General features: G+C 43.4%; 2 protein-coding genes across 4 annotated transcripts in view; both read right to left on the bottom strand.

The window, feature by feature from the left end:
- The window catches only part of SCG5 (secretogranin V), a 118260-nt gene that overhangs the window by 2024 nt on the left and 99528 nt on the right, over positions 1–16708 (bottom strand). For 2 of the 3 annotated variants that reach the window (XM_050800125.1, XM_050800124.1), the window contains 3 exons: positions 15607–15756; positions 10787–10899; positions 3984–4037 (listed from right to left, as the gene is read on the bottom strand). In XM_050800125.1, coding sequence (XP_050656082.1) covers positions 3984–4037; positions 10787–10899; positions 15607–15756 — 317 coding nt within the window. The remainder of the gene's footprint in view (positions 1–3983; positions 4038–10786; positions 10900–15606; positions 15757–16708) is intronic. The other variant, XM_050800126.1, reaches the window with a different exon arrangement.
- On the bottom strand, positions 10909–15596 carry LOC126960122 (60S ribosomal protein L38-like). Its single transcript, XM_050800130.1, has one exon. The coding sequence runs from the start codon at positions 12281–12283 to the stop codon at positions 12071–12073; it is 213 nt and encodes a 70-aa protein (XP_050656087.1). The 5' UTR covers positions 12284–15596; the 3' UTR covers positions 10909–12070.

Raw genomic sequence — 16708 nt, 5'->3', positions numbered from 1 at the left:
GATTGAGATCGCGCCACTGCACTGTAGCCTGGGTGACAGAGCAAGACTCCACCTCCAAAAAAAAAAAAAAAGCTGTAGTTACAAACAATCAGCAATTGAGCAGCAACCTGTTGCATGCTCAATCCCCACGTACGAACGAATGGAGGCTGTTCACAGGGGAGCTCTCTGGTCCATGACGTGGCCTGCCATGACTCTTGAAAGGTGAACAGACATTCATCAAAAGAAAAGGAATGAAACCTGAGTTTAGCATTTACAAATGTTCTTTCACATTCTGACTGCTAAACACATGAATCGTGAAAGGTCCGACTCACTCTGCAAAGATGCATCACAAAGTAGGTGAGAATTACAAAGTGAGCAATGTCCTCAGACATTTGAAAAGTGACATGTCACAAGACAACACCTCGCTGAGAATTCATCTTAGAAATATTTAAAATAATAAAAATTCCTTTTATCAATTACAGTGGTTTGGCCTACCCCAGGGGATCATATCAGAATCTTTGGGTAAGTGGAGCAAGTGTGGACTGAAAAAGTATATTCAGTATCACAAACATTTTGTTTAGTAATAGCTATTCCAAAAATTCTAATTTTTTTTTTTTTTTGAGACGGAGTCTCGCTCTGTCGCCCAGGCTGGAGTGCAGTGGCGCTATCTCGGCTCACTGCAAGCTCCGCCTTCCGGGTTTACGCCATTCTCCTGCCTCAGCCTCCCGAGTAGCTGGGACTACAGGCGCCCGCCACCTCGCCCGGCTAATTTTTTTGTATTTTTAGTAGAGACGGGGTTTCATTGTGTTAGCCAGGATGGTCTCGATCTCCTGACCTCGTGATCCGCCCCTCTCGGCCTCCCAAAGTGCTGGGATTACAGGCTTGAGCCACCGCGCCCGGCCAATTCTAATATGTTAAAGGAGGACATGAGAGGTTCAAGTTTATCAAATATGAGATTAAAAAGTTCATAAGCTGTTTAAGTAAGATAAATAGTACAGCTCAAATATTAACAAGAAACAGCTTAAGAGTTTAAAAGTTCATAGTCATTTAAAAGTAGATTGACCTTTTATTTGTGAAGCAATGAGGAATTCAGTTGGATTTGGGTGAGTACATAAAGTTGCACACAGCCATATGGGGCTTGGTTGCAACTTTGAGGAGAATCTCTCTCTCATGGGAAAAGTCCTGCCCAGACCCACAACATGCAAAGGTTGGAGGGGAGGGGAAAAATTAATGAGGAAGTAAAAAGAGGAATCACGTGAACTTTTTTGATAAATATTTAACTGAGTATTGAATCCAGCACTTAGGAATAATAATAATGAGCTTTGGGTTTGTTTTGTTTTCGTTTTTTTGTTTTGTTTTGGGAGTCTCACTCCATCACCCAAGCTGGAGTGCAGTGGCATGATCTCGTGTCACTGCAGCCTCCACCTCCCAGGTTCAAATGATTCTCCTGGCCTCAGCCTCCCGAGTACCTGAGATTACAGGAGCGCACCACCATGCCTGGCTAGTTTTTGTATTTTTAGTAGAGACGGGGTTTCATGTTGACCAGGCTGGTCTTGAACTACTGACCTCAGGTGATCTACCTGCTTCAGCCTCCCAAAGTGCTGGGATTACAGGCGCGAGCCACTGCGCCCAGCTGAGCCTTGGCTTTAATTGTGCTCTGAAAAACTCAGGGCACTTCTGTATTTATCTTCTCTCACTTGGGCAAGAGACTGGGTAGGGCACACAGAAACCATGATTCCCATTTCAAAACTGGAAGAACCACTGGGATTGGATCTTTGCTTACGATGTCCTCTGGAAACTCACAGCAGATGCTGAGTTTCGTTGGAAGAAGACTTCATTGTTCAAAAAAGAAAGCTTATAGTTTCTTTATATTGATTCATGCACTGGGGGTGGTGTGGGGGCAGTGTTAAGGTCTTCAATCAAGATGGGAACAGTATCTGAGACCTGATGATGGGCAGGACCAACCTGCTTCCTTATCAATCCAGAAAGGCCCATGGTTTATGGCATGAGAATGGGTCTTCGTAGATGCCCAAGAATAGGAAGAATTTGATATCTCTGGGTCAAAGTGACCCTTCTTTTCCTAAATTCTAAGCCTTTCCTATGTGGAGGAAATTGAGGCTCAAGTAAAATCCTTTATAACATGCATCTTAGCCAGTATGCTGAGTTTTGGTAATCACTAGTCTCATGGAAAAATGACCTAAGTCATGCCCCATGGTCATTCACTGAGTCAGGGCAGAAGGAATGGTGGGCCAGGAAGTAGAGACAATTAAAGCTTCAAGCTAACTTATTCATTTTAAGTCAGTCATTGCTCTTATTGGGAAATGTTCTTGTTGTGTTGTAGGGAGATATTCAAGCCATGTTACTGGTAAATTATGTATTTTGAGCTCCTAGAATGGAATTTCTTGATGCTCCCTCAAGACCACATTATACCCTTTGGACCCTTTCCGTCACCATCTGCTATTGGAAGCTGTAATCACCAAGAAAAACTCTTAATAACTCTGTTAACTCTCCTCAAAAGAGATTTGTTTCCAGAGGTAAAAATGTTCTACTTCTTGCATAGAAAATTGCTGTATGTCTTCTGTGTTTTGTCAGGCAGCACAGGGGCTTGGAACCTTCTGTTGTGGGGGCCTGAGGACTGATGCTGAGGCCAGAAAATCCACACCTCTTAAAACTCGCTCTGACTATATTTGGCAAAACCCTTCAGAATGGCCACAATTACCATTGCCCAGATTCCCAAATTTTGAGAGGATCCAGGCACTTGCTCTTCTGAATAAATAGTCAGTGGCTTTGAGTACATGCTTAGGTTTGTATGTTTTAACTAAAATGTTCGCTATCTCATAGCATTTTACCATGTAACAGTGGCGCTGTTTTCCTCCCACCTTCATCTGATCAAAAAAGAGGCAGGTGGCCAGGCCCTTCTGACTAGTACGGTACCAGTGGATTAGCAGAATGGACCTTGATCACTAATTAAGTCTTGATGCTATAAAATACCCTGGAAAGCCAAAGCAAATGTGACATTGAGTTTTATGTGAGGCAACACTGTATATGAAGTAGCTAAATGTGGAGTACCTAGACCAAGTTCCTAACTTGGGCAGCCCTGGGATGGTTAAAAACTAAGCCTGCAGCAAATTCAACAGACAGCAAACGAATATTATAGATCTAGTAGATTTTACATCAGTCTGGCTAGGCCAAGAAAAAAAGATATATAGGAGAAATTAGGTTTGTTCATCTCATCGGTTGCTCCCAAATTCCTTCAAAATTATTTCCTGGAGCAGGAGTTTAGCACTTCCCTGTTTCTGTCCTGTGTTTGTTTTTTTTTTTTTCTTTTTGAGACGGAGTCTTGCTCTGTCACCCAGGCTGGAGTGCAGTGGCGCGATCTCGGCTCACTGTAAGCTCCGCCTCCCGGGTTCACGCCATTCCCCTGCCTCAGCCTCCCGAGTAGCTGGGACTACAGGCGCCCGACACCACACCGGGCTAATTTTTTGTATTTTTAGTAGAGACGGGGTTTCACCGTGTTAGCCAGGATGGTCTCGATCTCCTGACCTCGTGATCTGCCTGCCTCGGCCTCCCAAAGGCTGGGATTACAGGCGTGAGCCACCGTGCCCGGCCTGTCTTGTGTTTTTTATAGAATTGATGTAGATGTGTGATCAGTTTTCCCCACTGGCCTACAGACCCTGGGAGGGCAGACAGACCCTCATGTCCCCCCAGATATGTCCCACACTGATGGGGGAAGCAATACACATTTCCTGAACGGAAATGGAGTTAATAGAATCACCACAAACTAGGTGTTCCACTAAAAATCATCTGCTAAAGCTTGGGGAAGCCATCGCAGAAACCAAGGACAGACTTTCTGGGTGTGGCCCTCGTCACACGGACCAGTGTTTCTCAGGACTACACAAGCCAGGATTCTGTGACTTCCCAGCAAGCGAGGGTTTCAGCCTGTTCACTGCCCCACTCAGAAAGCTCCAAGCATCCCAGCAACAACCCAGCCAGCCGCGTATTACCCTCCGCTTTCGTCTCTCTCCTCCCTTCATCTTCTCATAAAGGAGTTTCTTGTTCTAGAATGGGGAGAAAAGAAAACAAAAATGCAGAAGTATGGATCAAATTTGGTGAATGTCTATTTTAAAAGCAATACTTGGTGTGTCCCCTAGATATTTGCATACACATATTTTGGAAACAAAACTAGATGAAAGGAATGTCGTGTCAGAAAGATAGACCACAAGAGAAAAGCTGGTGGTGGTTCAGCTTTTAATAAAGTCCTCTGCAATGCCCTGAGGCACTCCAGTGTCATCAACAATCACATAAACAGGGAAATACGACATTTTAAAACATGAGGGGTGCTGGAAACCCGTCTCCTCACTTTGAACAGCCTTTGTTTAAAACAAATAATTTTATCTCGTGTATTTTTCTATCTAACTCCCTTTTTATAAACTGTACACATAAACCGCTCTCTGGAGTGGTGTCTGACTATTACCAACAATCCCTCGTGTAAATAAATGAGACATTCTGACTTCTGCAACCATTTCGTCTGTGGCGTAAGTCAGTGCCCCCAGTCGAGACAATTGGAAAACCATTTGGTCTGTAACATTTTTAATAGAGTGAACCTTTTAAAAACTGCCAAAAAACTTCTTGGCAGAAAGGAAAGTTATTTGGGTTGGGGGGCAGGGCTCTGTTACCACAGTTTGTGTAAGTGTTTCCACATATTGCTGTATTTCAAACACATAGTGGGCTTAAATGAGCTCTAAAATATCAGACACATGCTCAACAGATTTCCCTTCTATTGAGATTCTAAAAGACAGAACACTTAACCTGAAGACAGAAAGGGAGAAGGGGATTTGGGGCGGGGGGCTTTACTTGGGTTGTTTTATTTATTTGATTTTTTTATCTGGAGGAAAATAATGTATAAAAGAGGTGATTCATTTTGTTCTAAATAAAATACCCTGACATTAAGATAAAAAAAAAAGACAACGATAGAGTTCTGGTAAGAAACAAGTTTATACAATCTGTATCCTCTGAGCTGTCCACTTATGAAGATTTATTTTTAGTGGTGGATTTGGAATTGGAAATGACCAATGCCAAGAATGAGCTTCGTCGTGTTTCATGTTCATTAAAATCTACCCCACCTGCAATTTACAATGCAGATCTCTTGCCCAACCCCAACTATGCAGGGAGGCGGTGCCAGAGTGAGGAGCTTCTACCGCTAAAAACGCCAGTGCTGGCTGCGGCCTCTATATCCTGCTTACTTGGGGAATGAATCAATTTAATATCAGAAGGGAGAAAAGGCAGACTTGCAGATCATTTTCTTGAGCAATGAGGATATTGTTGTGAGGCTCATGCTCTACAGTCTGTGGTTGCCCTTCTGTGAATGTAAAAACTCCTGAGGCAGAGAATGTCCGAAGAGCTGGTGTTAGAGCTGGGAAGGGCGGGAAGGGGTGAGGACAAGGGCTTCTTCATGTGCACCATTGTTTTCAGCTGCCTGAGCTGGATGGGGTGTGGAAGAACCTGAGAGCTACTACCATGGGGTGGGACTGTCAGCCAGCCCTGGCAGAGCTCCACTGTGCCATCAGCCAGGTAAAGGCAGCATCATTTCATTATTTAGGAGATCCTGGGGCAGGTCATACCCATAAGAGTCTTCATTCAAAAAGAAATACAAAAGGCCTGGCTAATCTGCCTCTCAAAGATGGTTCCCGTGTCTCCTTAAGAGCTAGGGTTAGGATTAGCAGGATAATGCTTCCCTACCCCTGCATGAAAGTGTCTGGGACATTCTTAATTAGCCCCGTTATTGTATGGACTTGAAGGCATTGCAGGTATGGTATGGGTAAGAGAAGCATACGAATGGAAAGAAAAGAAATCAGCTCTCTCTCCTCACACCCATTCCTTGTTGATTCCTTGGGGAGTGGTGAGCCTGTTTTCCATGTGAGTAGCAGGTTCAAGTTCATTAAAAGGGCTTTCCATGGTGCCATCAAGATTTTGGACAACTGTCCAGATCCTGGTTTCCAATTACTCTCCTAAATAGAACCAGGGGGCTTCCTGGAGAAATGTCTAATTCCAGGGCTAGGAAGGAAAGTACAAGGATGGGTGAAGATGAAATATCTAATTAGGTCAAAAAGTAAAGAAGTGCTCCAAAAAATGATGGGGTCTTGTCAAAAGGAAAGAAAAGCCAGCTTGAGGAGACTCCCACTGGCCAAATTTTGGACAGTTAGAACACTAAAATACATAATAATATGCATTATTGAATCCACGAATCCATACTTATACTATATAAATAAACACATTTATAAATAAATAAATAGAGAAGCAGGGGAAACTCTTGCTTAGAATAGAATGTCAACTAGTAAATGCAGAAAGAATAGTGGAGTAAGAAAATCATCATTTTGAAGCTATCATCATTATCATTGAATCTGGTAGGCATCATCAGTGGATGTTACGTTTGTTGGTTAAAAGTCGAATGGGGAGCAGAATATTTACACAGCCCCAAAGCGTCTTCTCACAGATTAACTATTAATTTCTAAGGGAATTTTACACCAGAGAAACCTGGAGGGCAGGACTTTAACAAATTGAACAAAGTTAACATTGCCAGCCAAGAGACAGACTGACATCATGTGCTTCCTGATGTAAAGTACTAAGTAGGACATAAAATACGAAGCAGGTCTAATCACATGGAAAAACCTGAGTCAAATCCACACTGAAGAGCATTCAACTCATCAAACATGTTAAGGTCAGGAACGACAAAGCAAGTCAGGGAGGGGCCTGGTCCCTCATATCTCTGTGGCTCAGGCACTGGCTGTGCTCAGCTGCTGATGAAAAGGTATGAAAACATTTGGAAAGGAGAAAAATTTGCTGTTTGAGACAACTTTTTCATAAGTAAGTAACACTCAGCAGTTAATGTATAAAGGGGGAGTGGGTAGCCGGCATGCACAGTAGCCAGCCTTTGGTGTGGTCACCACTGGTGTAGTCACACCCACTGTCTGGAAGGCAGCCAGCCCTCAATAGGACTCCACAGGACTACCACACAGGACACGTGAGGAGCAATGAGCCATGAAAAGGTAGGGAACGTATCCAGCTTGTAAAGTACTCTGGAGTCAGATGATGGGGTTCAAATCCCAGCTCTGCAGGCTGAGCAGTCTCCTCAGCTCTCCAAGCCTGCATTTTCTCATCTGGAAAGTGAGAATGACAAGGATGGCCAGATGGAATAAGATGATTGATTACTTAGAAAGGTGTCTGGCATATAGTATGTGCTCAATAAACATTACTATTTACTATGTATTATAGTATTATGTGTTATGTAATACAATTACTATTATGAGTCATCTTTGCATTCCCATTACCTAACACAGGGCCAGCAAGGCATATGATGTGCCGTTAACAAATGTGTCTTGATGCACTAACAAAGAGAGAGAAATGCAGGAAACAAGGTAGACACTGAAATGTGTAATATGTGAATCATCGTTAAAGATGCAGCTCAGCTCCAGCTAGTGTCAAAAACAAGGAAGCATTATTAGCAGATAAGGAAGCAGGGTCTTTGTGCTGTTCTATCATGAAAGATGGTGACGCTGTTAACTTAAAGGATGGTTGGGCTGAAGACAAGCTTGAGACTGTCATTCCATCTAAGCACTGAGGAAGGTTTGTGGTTCCCAGTTTAGAAAAGCAAGACATGGCCGGGCGCGGTGGCTCAAGCCTGTAATCCCAGCACTTTGGGAGGCCGAGGCGGGTGGATCACAAGGTCAGGAGATCGAGACCACAGTGAAACCCCGTCTCTACTAAAAATACAAAAAATTAGCCGGGCGCGGTGGCGGGCGCCTGTAGTCCCAGCTACTCAGGAGGCTGAGGCAGGAGAATGGCGGTAAACCCAGGAGGCGGAGCTTGCAGTGAGCCGAGATCGCGCCACTGCACTCCAGCCTGGGCAACAGCGTGAGACTCCGTCTCAAAAAAAAAAAAAAAAAAAAAAGAAAAGCAAGACATACTCAGTTCACACTTCCGTGTGAAAACCAAGGAAATAATGTTTTACTGGTAGGTGGTAATGGGAAAATAAACAAGGAAACCTAAGTTTAAGTAACCACATAATTGAAGATGATAAAAGGTATCTAAATATTGTTCCTGGTCACTGATCTCTAATATTTGCCTTTTACATTTGGTCCTAGATTCTAGTCTTTAGCTCTAATGTGGACAAAGAATAGGAAAGACTGAGAGAAACTCAAGTCAGTGTTTTGAGAAGGAAGCACAGAGAATGAAGGACAGTGGTTGGCCTCATGCTGGGGCACTGGAAGTGAGTGGAATTTGGTGAGAGAAATCGGTGAAGATTTTCAAGAAGAGATGAGGAAAGCTGAAAAGAGATGTATTCATCCCTCCCACCTCATCATGCCACCAACTGGGCTCCTTGCCTTCACTCACACCTTGACTCAGTCTCCCTCCTTTCTTTGTCTCATTTCTAGGCTACCAGTGAAGCTGAAGACCTTCCCGCCTGAAACTTCCGTGCTGCCCTCCTTAGTACCTTTGACTTCCTTCATGGCGGCTATCCCAATCAGTCACACCAGCCCTCAGCTCTGGATCTTCCTCTACCCTTGTCTTCCATCTTCCCTAATAATTGCGCCTGGCCCTCAGAATACAGACAAAACATGAAGCTGAGTGGTGCAAAGTTGGATTCATTTCATTTTCATGCAATTCATCTCAACCACAGGACTATAAGCTCTCTGAAGACCAGCACCATGTCCTGGTGACTCCTGTATACTGAGCATCTAGCGCAGTGCCTGGAAAACAGCGGGCTCAATATGTTCTCTTTGTGCCTTATTGAAGCTGGCTTTTCCTTCTGTTTGGTAATGCTTTGATCACCTCTTGTGGATCCCTTCCCAGTACTCCTCAGTAATCTACTCTTTCCCTCACTCTCTCTTCTCTTTTTTACATCCTTCCTCCCTCTATTCCTCTCTTCTTTCTTTCTAAAATGCACTCAAAGAAAAAGTTCATATTATCCATTTCATACAAACCTGACATATCTCTTATTTCCTCTTCACGCTATATTTATCCCATATACCAATTCTAGATAGTTTTTCCCCCTTTACAATGTCTTGCATTCTCACCCTTCTTCACTGTGTTCACAGTCATCATAACTGAAATGATTCCCATATTTTCTTCCTGTCTAGGATCAGTCTCTTCTCCTTTTACGTCATCCTTTAATATGCCACCAAAATAACTTCTTTTATAGAAGGCTTTTATTATTTCAGTCTCCTATTCAAGAACCTAAAGTTGTTTTTCTATTTCATTCAACATGTTTAAGCTCTACTAGGAGGCTGGAAAGTGGCTCTGCAAACCAATTCTTCCAAACAGAACTGTTTATGAAAAAGAAGGAAATGGAATAATGCAAATTGGAAGAAGCAAAATTAACTCAGGAACGTTGTTGTTTTGTTGTTTTAAGACAGGAAATGTGTGCATGTTGAAGACAGAGGGAACTGACAATGCATGTTAAAGCAAGACACTGAAAAAAATAAATGTGGTCATTAATGAAGATTTCTCTAAAACAATGTAGAAGGAAGGGAGGGAGTTTAGTTTTGAAATTTCAGTATTCCCAGTGAAGTAGTAAGCAAGGCCATCTGCCAATAATGCGCTGAGAAGAGGTGAGGACTTTAGAAGGGCTGAGGGAGTTGGGATACTTGCTCATTCACTCACTCATTCATTCCACAGACGTATTGGCCACCTGCTGTTACATGTGAATGAACACTCCTAGGTATTTCCCCACTTTTCTCCCATGGCTTCAGCATCTGCTTACATAAGCCCAACCACAGAAACACAGACATATCCCCACTCAGTTCTGATCTCGTTTGGCTCATTGTTCTAGTCTGCTGGGATCTTCTTGAATCCCAACTCTGTCATCTGATGGCATCTCTTCCAACTTCATGTCATCCTCTGGGAATCTGACAAGTACATGTTCTATCTATTTATTACAAACATTGATAAAAATGTGAAGTTGGGTAGTGCTAAGACACACAGAATACCATGTGAAATCTCCCTCCCTATGTACACGGACTCTTTAACAAGCCCCATTCTGGTGATATTCTGTTGCCTAGGCTGTCTCTCTTCACCTCTTTCAATAGGGGAACATAAAACGATCTTGCCAACTGCTTTGCAAAAGTCCAAATGCACCATGCCCACTTCATTTCCCTCATCAAGCTGGCAAATAAATGAATAATGCTGGCAAACGGAAGAATATCATTGGATCGGCAAGATTTGCTTTTAGCACGCCAATGCCAAATGGTCATGATTTCTCTTTCCAAGTGCTTATAAACAACTCCCTTAACTGACAGCTATACGCACTTACCTAGGACCAACAGCAATCTCACTGCTACACATCTTGGAATTTTTTTTTTTCTTTCTATAAAGCAGAATTATATATGTCTGTTTCTAAGCTCTGGTATCTTGATTCCCTTGATTCCGCAGAGATCATCTCCCTTAGTTAGAGATCAAATTTGCAAATTCTGTGTCACTTTAAAAAAAAATCATATCCTTTGATAAAACCCTGTAGAGATGCATAAAACACTGGTGATATTTAGGATGTGTATGACACAGGCTGTGAAGTAGACCAGAGTAGAAGCCTCTGGAGACTACAGTCAATGTTAGGTTGTGTCTCTTTAGATGGATTTGGTAGACTGCTGGTTTTGAATAGTAATGACTTGAAGGTCTGTCAACCAGAGATTTCTGAAAAATTCGCTTCTAAGTAATTTTTCTTCTCTCCTTCTGCCCATATTGCTTATCCCTGCCATCAGCACCTTCAGAGTACTGAAGTGCAAAATCTACTAACAATTGAGATAGGACTTACCCACTTGCCCAAGCCTGGATAGTCATGTTCCGGATCAAACAGATGCTGATGCAACTGGAACTCTCGACTGAACTCTGCGGTGTCGGGGGTGTTCTCTAGACATCCATCATCTACTGCAAACAGCCAAAGGTTTTTGAGGAACAGCCAAGACATTTATCATTACTCTAAGAGTTAATTCACCAAAACAACTAGCATCCACAGGTCAGAATCTGTTCACAACAGCAGTAACTTAGAACACCAGAAGCCACCTTCCCTCTAGGATCCAGTTGGATAGGACTGCTCATCTCAAACTCCCACTCCTGTGCAGAGACTCACTGGCTGTTCACCAAACCCACTTCCCTTTCCTCCTCGGCACCTAGCTAGACGAATTTCCCAGCCTTGCTTTGCAATCACGTGGAGTCATTTGCCTGAGTTGAGGCCAGTAGAATGTGGGCACAAGTGATGTATTCCATTCCCAGGCCTGGAAGTGAAATACATCACCGAAAAGCATAAAAACCTCTCATACCATGCTCCACTTCTCCTCATCCCCCATCCCCATCTCCTGGTCAGCCTGTTACATGTTGCCAGGGCAACTGTGGGTGTCAAGTGTAAACATGGCAGTCTGGGGTGCTGAACCATCCACCGCACCACAGCCTCACTCACCTCTGGCAGGGCTTCACACGGGTGAAAAATAAACTTCTATTGCATTGAGCCATAAAATTTTTTTGTCTGTTACGACAGCAAGTGTTTCCTTAAGTAACATACTTCTATTGCACATGACCCACTCTGTTTTCTCTTGAGCAAGTGGTTTAGAAAGTACTTTGGCTTCCTGGAGAAAGCCAAATCTCCACAACCTCCACACAGCACTTCATCACTCGCTGTTGTGTTTTATTGTGATACCAACTTCAGCTTTGCAGTCAGACAAGAACAGAGCTCACGGATCAAATCCCAGCTCCTAACATACAGATAGGCTTAGTTCCTTTGGAAAGTTAACTTGGTCTCTCCAAGTTCATTCATGGATTTGTGAGATGCAAATAATCAAATACTTACCTACAGGATTGCTGTGAGGAATAGAGATGATTACAGTTAGAGCACCCGGCACATAACAGGCTTGCAATATGCTTTAGTTCCCTTCCCATCATCTCCCTTTAACTGACAGTTTATACTACGACTGCCCTTTGAAATCAGCAAGTTTTCCACTCAGACCAAAGAAAGAAGCCTATGTCTCTCAGATGCTGCTTTTTTTTTGGGGGGGGGGGGGGGATTTTTTAGTATTTTAATACAGTTCAAATCAGTGTGTCTGGCTCATTTCAGTTCCTTCGCTGCCAAAGCAGGGGGCAGGGACTGCTTCAGCTTCTCTGCCTTCTCTTTGTCAGTGATGACCAGGGTGTAAAGGTATCTGCTGCATCGAACTTTAAACTTCACATTGTCCCTATTTTTCTTGATCTTGACAGATTTGGCATCCTTTCGTCGGGCTGTGAGCAGAAAGTCCTTGATTTCCTCAATTTTCCGATGCATGGCGATGAGGCTGCTGGGAGCTGGCGCGGACCGGGACCTGAGGTCCCCAGATTTCACCTGGCCATAGATTGCCCCAGATTACCCTCCAGATGCTGCTTTTATGTAAATTCTATCATTATTAGGCATGATGCTCTAAAAATGAGTCATTTTTCCCATGTCTAATATATTTTAGACAACAGCAATAAAAAGGGGGACAGAGGAGGGATTGTGAATTGTGTGCAGGGTTAGGAGGAGGAAGGAGGGTCTCATTTTAAAGACATAATGAGACATCAAGGCAGTGCTGAAAGGGGGTATTTACAATTAGCCAGGATGTCTAGCTCTTGACACTGCTCTTAACTGCTCTCAGCGGCTTTCAGCACACAGTCTCTCAGCTCTTAGCAGCGTGCGGCTAGTGTGGAAGTCATCAGCATTCTGAACAAACCCCTATCACCGCTCTCCACTTTTCCATGAGCTATTTATCTAACTTATACAATATATAGCAATTAACATGTAGGAAAATATACCAATTCCAGAGAGTTCAGGCAATCTGCATACGGCACCTTCATAACCTTTCATAATTGTTTCTGGTGTACCTCTGAGTGGGCCCCGACTGAGATGCAGATAAAGCCTGCTCTGGGAACCGAACCGAAGGTGTCTCCGGGCCTGAAAATGTGCCTTAAATTCACATCCTATCTCTGAAGCTGAGATGGACTCTTTGAGCTTTGCTGCTCTGTCCAGGGTGAGTGGGCCACGATTCAGAGGGGAGCATGGCATGAAAGGAGAAGTCAAGGTTTTATTCTTGGATTGCTCAACTGTGCTCTGCTGTGTCATGATTCAAGCAATTCCTCACAAATAATGGCTAAGTTTAGCAAGCGATTTCATTCTTGGAATGCAGATTGTGCAGAACAAAGAGTGAGGGAATAGGTTAGTTTCATGGAAGGATAGCAAAGGAAATGGCAGACAACCTGTGACAAGAAAGTGTTTGGGTTTGGGATTTTGTCCAATTCTAATGGGCCAGCTTGCTCTCCTCTCAGAGCTCCTAAGTGCACAGACTAGAGCTTGATTCCATAGGTCTGTACGGTTTTGTGTTTTTATTGTTTTTGTTTTCAGACAAGCTAGAACTACACTGTATGCTTTTTGAAGGCACTGTCTATGTCTTCCCTCCATAGGTGAAGAGATTAAGGCTCAACAAAGTGAAAGTGGCATACTACAGTCAACACTAGAGCTCAGATCTCTTGGTTCAAACTCTGGACCTCTTTCCATTCTCCTATAATATTCTCCAACTTCAGTGTGCACTAGAGCCATGAGGAGGACTGGTTACATACAACAAATTCCTGGGTCCCACCCCCAGAATTTTCTGATTCAATAGGCTGAATCAGAGTAGGGCCTGAGAAGTTGCATTTTTAGCAAGTTTCCAGGTGCTGCTGCTGGTGGTGGTGGTCCTGGGATTTAAGAACCACTGCACTATACCACATCCAATGGATTTCACAATGGAGACTGTCGCTTTCTAAACTCTGATCTAGTCTTTCTTCCTCTCCATCCAAAACCCTACAAGCAAGTAAAAGGTGGCTGAAATGATTAGAGCCAGGCAGTGATTCAGGTTTTCCTGCCTTCCTGGCCCAGCAGCCACACATTGGCTTGGTCACATCCAACTACTTTGGTTGTCCTGCCTCAAGATGCAAGCTTTGTGCCCCATGGAAAACAGAGGCCTCACCCGAAACAAAAGGAGGAGCATCCTTTTTTAAGACAGTCTCTTAAAGAGAGAGCCTGCATTGTGTTTAAGAAAAGGCGAGGTCAGACCAGTTATGGGCATCATAAGAAAACAAAGTCTGGGTGTGGTAGCTCACACCCATAATCCCAGGACCTCGGAGGGCCAAGCTGGGAGGATCGTCTGAGCTCTGGAGTTTGAGCTTAGCCTGGGCAACATGAGACTCCACCTCTACAGAAAATTTAAAAATTAGCTGGGCATGGTGGTGCACATCTGTTGTCGCAGCTACTCGGGAGGTTGAGGCAGAGAATTACTATAATTGTGCCACTGCACCCCCACCTGGGCAACAAAGTAAGACCCTATCTCCAAAAAAAAAAAAAAAAGAAGAAGAAGAAAAAGAAAAAGAGTTGAGTAGTTAATGTTATCATAATTTTCAGAGCAAGGCAGTATGTCCTGGTGGTTGAGTACACAGTCCTTAATCAGGTAGACTTGGGTTTGAGTCTTGGTTCAGCTACTTGTTACCTGGATAACCTTCCGCAAGTTACTCTCTAAGCTTCTGTTTTCCTAATATAAAGTAGAAATAATATTAGATTGGTGCAAAAGTCATTGCGGTTTTTCCCACTGAAAGCAATGGCAGAAACTGCAATTATTTTTGCACCAACCTGATAAATCCCAACTATTATTATTAGGCTTGCAGGAAAAGAATACTCTGGTGCTAGAAGCTAACACAAGCCCAAGGTAAGAGGTGCATTATTTACTAGCGGCAGCAAAGCTAATTATAAGCAGGATGACATTTTTAAAGAGTCCTTACTCTGTGCTAGGTGCTGTGCTAAAATGCTTTACATGGATAATTTTATTTAATTGCCACAATGACCTCCATTTTGCAAATAAGGAAATTGAGGTAGAAAGTGATTAATTAACTTAAGGTCGCACAGGTTGACCTGGAGTCTGAACTTAGGTAGTCAGAGTCTAGAGCCACTGCTCTTAACCACCAAGGTCAGCTGCTCGAAGCTCGATGTAAGTGAAGCCCACTCACCATTCTCTTTGGCATTAGCGGGTAGCAAAGTGGGTGGGATGCGTGAACAATATGGAGAATTTCAACCTTCTTCCTTAACCAACTTCTTCCTGAACCTCTTCTCTCTCATGCTACTTCATGGCCCCCAAATAAACAGGATTTTAGGATAGATGCTAACTCAGTGTTGACACATGACACTGTTAGAATGTTGACTGTCATGAGGAGTGAGGAAAACAAACAGGCATGGATAATCCACAACATAACTAGTTCCAAAGACATTAAAAATCAGCAGAAGTTGTATCATGGAAAAGGAAAAAAAAATGTTGCCCCTTTTCATGAAAAGAGTAGCAAGCGCAGAAAAGTGCATCAATTCCCAAAGAACGAGAGACACAGAAAGAAAGTAAAGCCTTAGCAGGGGAAGATCCTATGTGGGTGTGTCTGAACACAGAGCTCACACAAAAATTCTAGAATAAATTTCCCCTTCCCATCTACTTACAAATATGCATGGGCCCATCAGAATGGAAATAACAATTTCTGGGAATATTTGTAGCTGATGTTAGAATTTCTCATTTCCTTCCAAAGCCCCAACTTTCCGTGGAAACCCAAGGGCATGTCTGTTACCTGTTTTTCCAACAGGACAGGGATTTGGAGGGTCTGGGTACCCCTGATCCTCACTGAAGTCCTTGGGAATGTTGTCTCCAGTCAACTCTGCCACGATGTTGGGGATGTTGCCAAAAGGACCCAAATGCTGAAGTCCCTCATGAGCTCCACCTGCAAAGGAATCAGAAGTAGTTCGTTGCAATGCAATTAAATTAATTTCAACTAATATTTCTTCAGGCATATCAAACAGGAGAAGCCCTGTGCCTTCTGCTGCGGGGAGAGAAAAATAAATGAAATGGTTCTTGCCCTCTAGGGGTTTAGAAATGTAGTTGCAGAAACAGACGCATACTGTACACATATGATTTCCATACAAGACAAATTATATACTGTCCTGTAAAATAAATGTGAATACAGCATCACGAGAGCATGGGAGAGGGGCCAGGCGTGGTGGCTCACGCCTGTAACTGCAGCACTTTGGGAAGCCGAGGCAGGCGAATCACCTGAGGTCGGGAGTGCACGACCAGCCTGGCCAACATAATGAAAGCCCGTCTCTACTAAAAAAAAAAAATTACAAAACTGGCAGGGCATGGTGGCAGGTGCCTGTAATCCCAGCTACTCAAGAGGCTGAGGCAGGAGAATCACTCGAACCCGAGAAGTGGAGGTTGCAGTGAGCCAAGATCATGCCACTGCACTCCAGCGTGAGCCACAGCAAAACTCTGTTTCAAAAAAAAAGAGAGAGAGAGCGTGGGAAAGGGAGAGTTCCATTTGGCTGACGGGATGGGAGGGCTTCTTGGAAAAGCTGGAAATTGAGTGGCACCAACACAGGCAGGGCTCTGGAAGCTGGGCACGGAGCTTGGGCAGGACTTGGGGCGAGAAAGGAAGGCAAAAGCAGATATACAGGCTGAAAGCACATTATGAAAAAAGATAAAGTCACTGTTATCCTGCTATTTCAGCTCAGCCACTTAAAATTTGGTGTACTTACTCCAATTGTTGCTATGTATCTTTTTATACAAAGGATATATTCATTTTTATTTAATATTGAAGCACAAGCGTCTTTCCATTTGGCTGCATGGTCTCTATTCCTGTAATTATAAATGGCTATGTAGTTTTTAGTCCAATGGCT

This window comes from Macaca thibetana, chromosome 7 (genome assembly GCF_024542745.1).
Source record: "Macaca thibetana thibetana isolate TM-01 chromosome 7, ASM2454274v1, whole genome shotgun sequence".
In the NCBI taxonomy this organism is placed as follows: domain Eukaryota; kingdom Metazoa; phylum Chordata; class Mammalia; order Primates; family Cercopithecidae; genus Macaca; species Macaca thibetana.
This window is presented reverse-complemented; position numbering and strand designations above follow the sequence as displayed.

Coding starts and splice junctions, on each gene's coding strand:
- LOC126960122 (XM_050800130.1), bottom strand. CDS start 12,283: ATGCATCGGAAAATTGAGGAAATCAAGGACTTTCTGCTCACAGCCCGA.